The sequence below is a fragment of the Halyomorpha halys genome, unplaced genomic scaffold (assembly GCF_000696795.3).
Source record: "Halyomorpha halys isolate HHAL.00 unplaced genomic scaffold, Hhal_1.1 Scaffold92.1, whole genome shotgun sequence".
NCBI classification, from domain to species: Eukaryota; Metazoa; Arthropoda; class Insecta; order Hemiptera; family Pentatomidae; genus Halyomorpha; species Halyomorpha halys.
In genome coordinates, this window is record NW_027105695.1 from 203,239 (window position 1) to 216,931 (window position 13,693).

At 29.6% G+C, this 13,693-nt stretch overlaps 1 protein-coding gene across 1 annotated transcript in view; it reads right to left on the bottom strand.

Annotated features, from left to right (window-relative positions):
* The window catches only part of LOC106677266 (uncharacterized), a gene marked incomplete in the record, with an annotated part of 95,507 nt that overhangs the window by 53,254 nt on the left and 28,560 nt on the right, over positions 1-13,693 (bottom strand). The window contains 4 exon segments of the mRNA XM_067052918.1: positions 2,966-3,037; positions 9,129-9,300; positions 11,522-11,642; positions 12,756-12,833. Coding sequence (XP_066909019.1) covers positions 2,966-3,037; positions 9,129-9,300; positions 11,522-11,642; positions 12,756-12,833 — 443 coding nt within the window.

The window sequence follows — 13,693 nt, forward strand, 5'->3', positions numbered from 1 at the left end:
AAAAAAAAAAAAAAAAAAAAAAAAAAAAAAAAAAAAAAAACGAGCTCCAAGAAACCAGTTTAACACACCTTAAATAAAAGTCTACCTTCCTCTCGTTGGAAATGGTTACGAAACTCGAATATAGATTAGAAGATCATATTTCATTTTTTTCTATATACCCAATATTTATTGATAGGGAAAAATCTTTATTAGAGGAAGATAACTTATTTGTTTGGTTCTTAATTGTATTGGTTTTCCTAAGTAAATTATATTAGGCATTGATTATGCTCAGTATGGAAATATAGAAGTTAAGTACCTTAAGTTTTGTAAATGCTTAAACTCTTAATAGGCCACAGGTACACATAATGTACCTGAGGAAAATAAATAACTTACGATTTTTCCAATAGTTTCTTTGCTATCTAATGGAAAACAGAAGGGCTATAAAAATATGAGAAAGAAAAATGATAGGCCTCTATCGCCGCTGAGCTAGCATGTACAGAAAAGTTGGAACAGCACCTGTACCACTGACTGCTTAGAATTTGTCATTTTTATGTCTGAAATTACGACAGTCTATCTTGTTGCAGTTACAACATTAGGATTATTCATGATGTGGTTGTTAATTGTAAAAAGTTTTAACATGCTAAATGTTATAAGTATAGGATTGTGAGCATCCTAATTTAAAGTCCATGTTAAATGAAGAGGAGTTTCTAACAGATTTTCTGGGCAACTTGTTTTGTAATCTTGTAATCTTAACGAGATAATAAAATCTTCAACAGCTTCGTAATATTATTTTTTCTCCAATACACTTGTTCCTTGTTTCCACTCCTAGTTTTTTTTTTCATTACTTTATTATTATTTTTATCCGTTACTTTATTGGAATTTAAAAACATCCAAAATAAAAATAACACAAACTAAGAGAAGTTAACCTATCAAAACGACAACAGACAAAATGGTTTTGAGCTCAGCTGGTCTGTTGTGCGATGCAATTCTCCATTTAGCAGACCTATTATAAGAATTTTAACCTTGTTGAATATTATATCGTTAAAATATGGAAATATTTCTCCGTTCAACACCATAATTTAATCACTTTAAACTTAAGATCATGAACACATCTATTAAATAATGTAATTATTAAATAATTTATAATGAGGTGTAGATAGTTGACCGTAGATTAATGCTTGGAGAAGTTTTTCGGGGGGTGCGGTCAGAAAGGAACAACATAAATAAACAAAACCATATTTATTTATTTTATTTATTCTACACCACAACCCCTGATGAAGACCTGAAACTCAGGTCGAAACGTTGGCATAAAATAAATAAATATGGTTTTGTTTATTTATGTTGTTCTTTGCTGACCGCACCCCCCGACAAACTTCTCCAAGCATTAAATAATTTACTTTACTAAAAAATATTCAAGAATATTATTTCGTGTTTTATTTTCTAATCAGATTTATTTGCAGGATAATATTTAAGTATCATCTGAAAAATTTATAACGTTCAGAGGAAATTACTTGTGTAAATCTTAATATTTATTTTGTTTTAATAATAATTAATTTATTGTTATTTCAATTCACTCACATATATTATCTAATGTGCATTTGGTTTTTGGTTTTAAATTTAATTTCAATGAATATTTTTTAGTTATAATTTTAATTTAGTATATGCTGATGCAGTAATTAAATTTCAATATACAATTTAGTTTTAATATTTTTCATATAATTTAGTTGTAATTAAAATTTTGAATATTTCAACTTTGCGAATATATAAATAATCTAAATATTTTTCATCTTTAATAAACATTATAAATAATTTTCATGCAGACTTTAGTTTTTATCAATATCAATATACTTAAGTTTAAATATATTCAAAATATATAAGAATAATAAATAAATACATTTATAAAAAGATAAAACTTTTCTATTATCTAGGACTGATAACAACTCATCGGAAATAAGGAATTCAAAAGTTTAAAATGTTTTATTTATTATTAACAATAATGAATCGATATTATATAACAAATTTAATCAGTTTTGGTTCACCTTCTGTACTAGTGACCACCTACGATTTCGAACATTTAACGTTTTTCAGAACGGGCACCTGATATATATGGTGTGGGCTTATTATTTCCTGGAAAAATGTTTTTTTTTACCATTATAAACACTGAGAATAAATACTAAACATCTAAAAGAATAAATATATGTGTAAAAAAAAGATTTTTAAAATTTTTATCTACACAGGGTTAAGTAGTAAGTTTCATATGTAGAAGATTATGTGCTTTACATGAAAATATATAAATATATACAAGAAAATTAATAAAATAATCATTTCAAACTGATCAAAATTTTCAGTGCCACCTTAATCCAACAAATACACATGCAGCACAGAAGTTTTCAATCAAACAACAATAGAGAACGCTAATGAACTATTACAAAGAACATTAGTATTATTCTATTCTGGATAGTATAGCATCAATCAATACCTTAACTGAAAGAAAACAAAAAGTAAATTTGTGATATATAAAAACAGTATTCCTATATTACATCTATTTACAAGTACCTACAAATGAAAATATTAAATGCTATCTAAGCAAACATTTACATGAAAAAGAATAAAAACAGCCTCTAAACAATGCATATGTAAATGACTGAATGTTTTTTCTTAAAATAAAAGAATGAAAGTTATTTCGACATGCAAAAAAAAAAAATATAATATTTGTATACTTTTGAATATGAAAATGAATATCTCAAGCCCAGAAACATTCGAATGTAATAAAATAAAACAAAATAAGCCTTTTCATGCCATATCTTCATCAGTATTTATAATTATAATTATTTAAATGTGCTTTTCTATTACAACAAATATACATAAGAAATTGTTTTAAGGACAACATTAAATGTGTTTGGAACTCGTGAATGTGCAAACTGGGAAGGGAACTATTGGTCGGTGCAGGTAATGCGAAGAGACGCACAGAGCGGACGACACATACCCACATTGCCTGATGGAGTCTAGTTGGCGCCGGTTGAGCCTCTTCTGTTTCCCGTGGTTATCCTTGTGCAGTCTGGACAAATCACACACACAATGTTCTCCCTAACTGCCATGATCAATGAAGGCATGCATATTTTTTTTTTTATTTTTTGGTTTAAAAACAGTCAATATTCACATTTAAGGGCCATTCTCCCAAAATGACAGAATTTCTCTTCCTAAAATTTTAATTGAAAAATAGCAGTAGTGTAATAACAAAAAGCTAGTATAAAAAGAGTATCAAATCAGCAATAGAACAAGATGTTATGATAACCTCTTTATGAGTAATATTTTAGTAAAAAGCTCATGATCCCGACGGTAAAGGAGCCTATAATAATAATGCGAACCATTACAACCTATGAAGGGTCATGGGTTCAGTATTTTGTGATTACTGTTTTTGAAAAACGGCTATACAACCAGACGATCTCTTCAAGATCACGCTCAACCGCCAAGTTATTTCCCAATTAAGGATACTCACTTTACAGAGGTTGGGTGGGTGGGTCACAGGAGGGCTCCCGAACCCACAGGGTCCTGCAGTAACAGAATAAATAATTACCTGTCGCAATCGGATTCGAACCTGGGTCACAGGAGTTAATAGTACAGAGTCTTACTCACTCAGCTTCCCTGCTCCCCATAGTAAAACATACACATGCAAATATTTTAAAAGTAAAAATATGTCGATTGAGTACCATAACGTAATAACATTTTTGGTTGTAGTCGAGCCAAATTGTGCTCAAAATAATAAGTATTCCCAAGATTTTAGCCCAGTCCTCGGGAGGAAATAATTTTGAATATCCTGCCAATTAAAGAGACACAGGAAATAAACTTTTTGTTACTGGACGCAACACTAGTACTACCTTAGTATTTTACCGTTTACTTCCGGTACAAATCCAATTGGTGAGAAGAGGATCCTTCATGAACAATATCGTGTTTTTCAAATTTCTGGCCTTCCTTTGGCGAATTAGCTATAGAGTGAATTAGTGAGCTGTAAAAATGCCAAATTCTTATCTGATATATCTCACCATGTTGTGCGAAAATGAGGGAAGTACATACTGCCGGTAAAAAGCACTAGTCTTTTAGTCCTCCTGTAAATAGAGGAATAGGCGTCAGGAAGGGTCGACAAATTTTGCTACCTTGGAAATATGGTGAATGGGAATGGAGGAGCCGATAAAGATGTGGAAAGCCTTCTCACCATTAGATATCCGGAGGGGACAAAGGTTTGGCTCTTCAACAGCAACATAAATTCTTTGCTTTTGTATCATACGAGAAATGGAGGTCATTGAACAGGTGCAGGCCTTCATAAAAGATGTTAAAAAAATATACTGAGTGTGGTGACTTAGGATATTTTCAATGTTGAGTTTTGGAAATGAACCAATTGACAAGGTAATAAAGTTTTGAAAATGAAGATGGCTAGGGCACGCCCTAGAAAAAGATCCCACTAATATAACTCGACAGAGCCTAAAATAGAACCCCCATCATCAGCATGGTAGACGAGAGAGACCTAAAGAAAAAGAATAAAAGCAGGTCAGACATGTTCCAGGGTTAAAAATTTACTAAAGACTGAGACAGATGGTAGGACTTTGTGGGAACCCTAAACCTTACCTAAGGGATTCCAGGATTTTGTGGCAACCCTATACCTTACCTAAGGGATTCCAGGATTTTGTGGCAACCCTATACCTTACCTAAGGGATTCCAGGATTTAATCAATCAATCATCATGTTAGTTAAAATTAATACTGTTTCACCCATGTAGGCGCAAAGTCTCCTGTAAATGTTGGTTTTTAAAATGCTTAATTGATGCGAGCTTGCACATCAACCAACAATTGTTGAACATTTGACAGTTCCTTGTCAAAAGAATCAGGTATCATGTCGCTTGAAAACTAATTTTTATAAAATTAGATATCAGCAATCTTCCACTATATATTAATTTGTATGTGTGCCCATTTCAGGAATGTTGTCAGGCATGTCTGATGTTCATGTAGTGAAAATATAGAAATTAAAACTGACAGAAAATAAAAATTAAACTGAACTGGAAATTCTTCCATTTTGAAAGAATGACCCATGATCATACTTTATTCTACATTTTGATCACATATCTTTTTTTTAATAATAAATCATAAAAATCAACATAAAACTGTTTTGTATACATATATAAAAAAAAAATTTCTCATATAAATATTTCCCTTTTCTTTTCGTCAAGTCCTATCTTCATCATTCAACTTGACAGTTTTACGATATTGATTGTTTCTAAAATTGCAAATGGGAAGTGGATAACTAGAGCATGACTTTTTTTGGTCAATGTGTACTTGCAAACTGAGGAAGTGCATCTTTGATTCACCATGCAGGCGAGGGCTAGCTAGTGCCACCTAAATAAATACGACACACTGCCAAAATTCCTGTCACTATCTAGCTACCATAGACCATCAATCCTTCCAATAAGGCTATTCTATCAAATAACATTTTAAAAGACATAAAACATATCTATCTAATCCTATAACATTCTCAAATGTTCAAAGTTGTTATGTTATAGTTATGCTGATTAGTTCCATTTAAATAAATGAAAATTATTTCTTAATAAGTTTTGACTGTGATATCGAAAATTCCTAACACTCTGGTAGTCGTATGTCATCTGAGAGATACATAAACATTTTTGAGTACACCAATCTTTAATTGAAAATTGGCCAGTGATTGTTAAAAGGCATTATTCTGCAACATGATAATACCAGAATGCATTGCATACGACAATCTCTGCAGAAAAGTAATAACTTTCTAAGTGGCTAAAAATTTGCAAATTTATGAAATATCCAAATTGCCATTTCTATACATTTGGCTAAAAAATCAATTGATCTTTATCTACCCAGCATTGGAAATTTTTCACACTTGATAGAAAAATAAAAACTCATTACAAATTTATGTGTTTGAATTTGTTAAAAAAAAATGACATTAATTTCTGGTTCCCCCCTCTATATTAAAAACATATCGAAAGTACAAATAACTAAAGATTTATTATAATTTGAATTACGATGATTATTAAATTTTGACCCATATATGCAATATTTTATAAATTCAAAATTTTTTCACTTTTTTTATGAAAATTTTAATGAAATAAATTTATATTTAGATACTTTTACCTAATTTCTGTAACATTTAAACCAATCTCGTGAGTACAATGAGACCCACAAGCATCTCGCAGATGACATGTGACGACTTATGATCCCATAAAGTGGTGGGACTACCGGAATCTGATAATAGAAACATAACATGTGAACATTTGAGAATATAGGTCTTGTAATAATGAGAGTAAGAACTTAATAATAATATGTTAGAAATTGAAAAACGAATTTCATAACATGCAAAAAAATTTATTTCAAGCAAACTGCTTCATAAACCCATCGAAACAACTAATGAGTAGAAAATGTATTTAAAAATTTGAATGCAAACAATTTTTGTTTAAAAATTAAATAAAAAATATATATATAGTTTCGCATGAAAAATCAGTTTTTTTTAGAATAGGATTAATAAAATATGAACATAATTACAATAATTTTATTAATTAATCAGAATAAGCTTGAAATTGAGGTGAAGAACTTTAATTTTTAAGGTTTGGAGATTTACAAATTCTGCAAAAATTTCTGATTGATAAACTGGAACAAAGTCACCTCATATATTATAAACATTATACTAAAAACTGAGATTTCGATCGATACAGCCATATAAAAACCTAAATGAATAATCATATCTATATCCAGTCTTAAGACTTAACCAGTTAGATTATATAACAATATTGTTAATAAAAACCTAAATGCAAATAATGTTTATAGTACAAACAAAAATATTGTTTGCACAGGATGTACAGCAGAATAATATGTAAAATCATAAGCTTACAAATTAAATAATTGTTATCTCACATGTTGAAAATAACTTGAGACTAGTTGATAATTTGAAAAAAAAATCAAATAAATGCCTAATAATGAAGATTTCTTTTAACACTAGTTAGTAGAATGTAAATATAATAATTTACAAGTATAAAAATTAGTAAAAGATTTAACAATAATCAGTTTTTTCTAAGGGTCATATTTCTATAGATAAAAATTTCTGGGAAATAAAAATACCCTTAAAACTCCTGCCATGTTTTAAATAGCGCCGGACATTCAAAAATTAGAAAATATATGGTATTCATGCTGTATGTAAGCTTGTATATATATTTTAGCAATATTTATTATAAGGGTACCAAAGTGGGTAAGGTGGGATACCAAATACCGGGTACAGGGTATTGGGTACCAAATACTCGGTAAGGTAGAGCGCAGTGCACTCCTGAAAGGGAAAATATAGACCAGTAAGGGAATATAATTTGTATTTTTATTTTTAAGAAAATAATTTTCATTGAGAGGATTAAATAGAACAAATAGGTTTTTTAACTTAATTAATCCTTTACAGATGATGATTATTATGTAAAGATGACTAAAATATAATGATATAATTTAGATTTATTGAGAAAAAAAGATGGGTGCACAAACACAAGGTAATTTAATGATGAGTGTTTTCCGTACCTCTTTTTCTTTACCATCTCTCAATTATTAAGACAAGAAATATGAGAAAACTGTTCGGTGGAAAAATTCATAAATAATATTGCGATTAATAAGATAGATAGTATAATTTATAATATATAGTGTGTTTTTAATTATAGTAATATCTTTTTTTTATTAATATTGTTATATAAATAAAACAATGTATATGGAATAATGTTGAAATTTTTGATAATTTTATGTTGATTTGAAAATGGACTTTGAGTCCGAAATATTAAATTGATAATAAAAGGCAGGAGTTTTAATGGTATTTTTATTTCTCAGAAATTGTTATATATACTAGTAAAAGATGTTACAGTCCTATAAAAATTAAATTTATAATCACAAAATCAATTAAAGTACATAATGCTGATTTTACTTTAAATTCATAAACATATCACAATGAGCATATAATAAAATTTCTTAAGTCATACCGGTTCCTTAAAATAGGAGGGAGTTATTTCATGCCTTATCGTAATTAATTATAATCTCAGTATAATTTAAATTGTTATCGGACAATGAATATAATTTGCTTTACTTCGTTAAATTAAGAACAATATATTAGAACTTTAAGAAGGAATATAACAACAAGAATTGATATTTGAGAAAGATGAAATGAAAAGGAAAAACCAACTAACTCCAGTTTTGGTTAAGGTAATTGGTAAGGTTTGTAAAGAAGGAATTTCTTTTTTTATAGAGGCTTAAAATTTCTGATTCTTGGTTGATATAATAAAACAAAAAATATTTGTAAATATTGCATTCAAAATGGAATTGCATTCAGAATCTAATAAAGCCACGATTGTAATTAGAAGACATTTAAAAAAAAATAATACTTTAGGAAGTTTTTAAAAAAAAATACAAAGGAGAACTCAGTGAAATTAGAAGAATACATAGGTCAGTAAATACGGCAGGGATCTAAAATAGAATTTTTTCCTATCACATAAAGGTTTTGGAAAAAAAAAAAACTAACCATAAGGGTTCTGAAATTATTGTATATATTACTGATTTAATAATGAGGAAATTTACTAAGTCAAATATTTAAAATACTTGAATGGTCAAATAAATGCTGATCGTATTTTAAACAAAAGAGATATGTGAAAGAGCCTAGGTAGTTGGGGGATTCTTTAGGTAAATAAAACAAGACAAATAAATGAATTATAAGTAATGTAAAAGTGTTTAAATAAATAAATAGGGCTTCCAATTCATTCTAAATATTCTTCATATATTTGTCCAATTGCTTAATTGAAAATATAATCTAAATAAGGAAGATTAAAATTCAAACAACAGCTGTATCACATATGTTAAGAAACTCAGGGAGTTCATATGTATATATAACACAAGAGATAATAGAATATGGATCAAGGAAGCAAAAACAAACATGTCGAAGTTGTATACTCTATTTCATACCGCAACATTATAAGTGGGCTAGATTAAAAATATTATGAAAAAAAAAATATGATGAGCTCTTTTCTAGCTTGATAAAAAACATAAATAATTTCCTTAATTCTAAATAAAATATTGAATACAAGATAAATACAATATATATATATTATTGAAATCTCACCCCCTCTCCCTTAAAGCCTCGAGCTGTTTAGCCGTAAGCCGTCGGGGTTCTCCAGAGGTATCAATAGCCACGGCATCAAGCTCGTCGAATGAAGGTGTCACAAAGAGATCACGGAGGGAATTGGGTCGAGAGCCACAACGCCTACCCAATGTGCTACTGCCCTCTCCTGCTCCTAAAGATAATTAAAATAATGTAACAAAGAAGTAATGTGCAGTGTAACCTGATTAAGTGGGCCCTGGATTTGTATGGAACTTCTAAAAAAGAAATGGATCGGTGGATAAGGATATTCTTATCCACCGATCTCTTTCTGATCCTCAATATGAACAGACCAACGTACAACATATTAAACAGATCTTACTTAACAACATCATCCCACCTAACGTGACAAACAGACTCTTAGACCCATATATAATCCAGTTCCTCCTATACTCGATCTACTCCACCTCTTTATCAGTACAGGTCTCTTCCTTATATCCCCATTCTTTTTGACGAAATACAAAAATCCTTGCAATTCACTGTTCCTACCATATAACGCGGCCTGTAGTTCTGTAACAATATTTCCTGCCTTTTATCTAATTTGAAAGATGCTATTTCTTTCTTACAACATTCAATGTAGTTTACCGGATCCTTTGTTCTACTCCTAGTTGTGATTTTTCTACTGCTAGTTATTACGTATATTTATGAACATCGTCATTTGTTGAGTGCCTATATTTGACATTTTATTAAATTTTCTAATATTATCTTACTTTACATATTATTATTTGTATGTTTCTGCTTTCAAATGTAATGTAATTTAATAACTGTTAAATACCCCACTCTCTTATCCTGTTGATACCTTATTTCATTCTTTGGCTTTCAATCATTTAGAAAGGTCTTTTAGTCAGCACTGTAATTTTATATTTCTCATTTATTAAATTTTTTGTTTTCATTAATTATTTAATAATTTTTTTTATAATTCTTGTTTATTTATTCTTTCTATGATACATCTTATTTTTATTTTCTTTAATTTAATTTGCTTATTTTTATTTATTTTAAATCATTTTTAGCTATACCTTAGTTTACTTTTATTTAATTTTATCTATTCTCTTACTTTATTATTTTAGTTTTTTGTATCTTTTTCAGCCCTGATGATGCCCTGCAAAGTGGGACGGAATGTTGGCTCATGTAGTAAACTGTATATAAAATATTAATTTTTTTTAAAAATAAGAAATATAGGTATCTGGAAATACTAGCAGGAGGTCACAGAGATAATTTAATTGAATTAATTAAGGTGTGATTTGTATGTGTGTGTAATTAAAGTTTATTAAAATTGATTTAATTGATTCAATTCAGTGATTTTTATTTAAAAGAAATCCTAAAAGTTATTATTATTCTTTCCCAAAAGAAAAAGTTGAACCTGTTGAATCTAAGATTCTATAGTTTAGGGCAAAATATAACACAGGCCATGGAGTTATGACAATATTTATTGAACACAGTAACAACATGGAATGGAACAATAGAAGAGACTAACTCCTATATACAATGTGTAAGGTTATACATGAAACGTTGTCGAGACGGTGTTGCTATAGATCTACAAATAAATTATCCAACAGAACCAACAGTGAAACTTCCAGATAACCCTACAAAAGCACAACAGTCTGATTATGAACAATCTGTTTATGAACTATGTATTAATAGGCTAAACGAGCATTTTACACCTAGGAAAAATATTGTGTATGAGAGATATGTTTTCATAAATATGAAACAAAGAAATGAAGAAAATAAACAATTTTTGGTTCGTCTGCGTGCATAGGCTACCAAATGTGAACTTATAGATAATGACAATCAGTTAAGGAATCAATTGATTTTCTCCTGCTCCTCCTCCGAACTTCAAAAGCAGGCCCTAGGAAAAAGTACTATAACCCTTAACGAGGTGATATATCTTGGGAAATCTCTGGAAGCACAAGAGATTCAATTGAAGGAGAAAAGTCATTAGATGACTCTAAATTTGTTAGAAAAATAGTCCAGAAATAAAAATAATATTTTATTTACAGTTTACTACAGCTCACAATAAATAGTTTAATTATTATTTCAGTTCTTCTTTTGACCACACCCAAACCATCTTCCATTTGTATATTATACTTGGTCAATCAAATGTCTTCCAAAAACATACAATATTTATTTTTTATCAATATTTTCACCTATATAAATAAAAAATGGTACATTTTGACCTCTCTTAGTGGGAACCTCTATAAATAAGACAACTAACATTTTAAACCTACCCATCTGGAAAACTGAGTAAATAAAAAGCCTCTTTAAGCGATAAAAAATCCAAGGTCCCTTGATACACTGATGGTTTTTACACTGTACATGAACTAGGAAAATTTTAATTCAAATAATAAATTAAATTATACCTCCTGTGATGTATGGGATGTCAGCTGAAGATGATATCGGGCCATTGGGGTCAAGAGCGTTCACCGGAGATGGTAAAATAATAGGGAAAGTTTTCCAATGATACAAAAACTGTTCTCCTACCTGAAATAAATGATTTTAAAATTTAAATTACAAACAAATTATCAAAAACAGCCTAAAATATTATAAATAATAACAAGTGTAGAAATAAAACAATTCACAATGAACATGTTATTAGGATTTACGAATAAGTTTCTGCTGTTTGACAAAAGATGGCCCCACCATGACCCTCTTTCATAATAAAGAGACTAATAATATTAGTCTTGGTAATTTAACTTAATACAATTATACAGACTTATACAATAGTAGCTTGTAGTTTAGTACTTTATAATTCCTGTAATATAAGTAATAGACCTCTCTATTATTAAAAAAATAAGTATTAGTGTAATTAACACGTTGTTTCTATACTTGTAGTATGAACTAATACTATTATTAGCTTTCATTATGAAACAACAGGGCCCAGAAGATTTCACAGAAATAATCGGGTGTAAAAAGTAATAACATAAGGTTGAAGTATCAGTGACTCTTTATCAGCAACATTTTTAGCAACTCTTGATTTACTTCTTAAATTTTAAGAAGTCTACCATTGGAGGCACATTGATTGCTTGTGAGATAAGTTATCATGAGTGGTTTCAAAACTTTAAAAATGGTGAAATTTAAGCAAAATTTATCTTTTGATGTGAAAAGTTTTCATGTCCGCATCCATCAGAGAGATGTCCATTACTTAAGCGTTTGAATTTCCATAATTCCAAGGCAGGACATTTAAAAATTGTCTAGTATATAAAGTTAATACAGAGGAGCAGTATCCGCTAAAGTAGTTTCACACTATATTCAATGTTTTTCTGACATTGAATTGGCATTCGGGGTACTTAATGTAATATGTCGAAAGTTTAGAAAACAGTGTGGTCTAACATAATTTATTCTGACTTCACGATAAGGTTTTTTTCATTACAATTAATCCCCAACTATTATATTCCGAGATCTAACATGAACTGGTAATAGATTTTTTTCTAATCTCGTTATAATTAAATCCTGGAATAAGTAATTAGATGACTAAAAAACTCAGCAACAACTCCGATGAGCTAGATACAGTTTTAGATGAAATTAGTATTATAAAACAAATACGCATATATGAATGAAATACATGCAGCTATGATAAAAGTTATAGTCAATAACCTGTTTGATGTTTTGAACAAGCTGCACGATCTCCTCTGGGGCCCCTTTGAGTTGAACGTCAAACTTCAAGGGCTCTTTCTAAAAGTAGAAAATCAAAAATCAATATAATTTATAATATTTGAATGAAAAATTTTATTTTATTATATATTAAAATTATTTTTAAAAAGCCTCCTGCATCGAGTTGTAATTCTACACTGATTTTTTTTTTACTCTGTTTCTGTTTTGTTAATCAGCTAATTATAGAAAAGCTTCTGTTTGAATAGATTAAGGCTGATTTTTCAATAACCCTTATAAGAAGGAATCATTTAGTCTCTACATGTTCAGAATATGCAAAGAAGCCTTTTGAATAGCTACAAATTTAGTTTAATATTTCTTGTATATTAATTGACTACTTTTTATATGAAAGAATTAATGAGGAGACGGTTAGGGTTGTGGCCAAAAAAAAAAAAACCCAATAAATAGTGTCAACTATTTATTAACGGTCAATGTTTCAGCCCACACTGTAGATCATCAGGGCTAAAATAAAAAGATACAGAGTAAGTAAAGCTAATGTAAGAGAGAGTAAAAGGGACAGGTAAATAAAACATATTTAAAGATGTAGGAATAAAAAGAAATTAAAATTTTTTTATTTAAGGAAAAGTTCCGTGAGGACTTAGGAGAATAGGTCAACATTAGAGGCCTTTGGTTCGGAGCTTGCGGAACTATACTGTGCACAAATAGGGGCTTCATGAAGGAACTCGAGGTCAATGTCCAGGACGTAGCAAAGATGGAAGAAAATATAATTCTTGACTCCTTGGGAATGATCTGCTATCACATGCATGGGAACAGATAGGAATAGGGATTGTAGCGAGAGGGAGCAAGTCGTTGGACCACAACTCACCAGAGCGCTCCACCTCGAGCCTCACCGAAGCTCTCAAATTTATAAATCAGTTCATTTT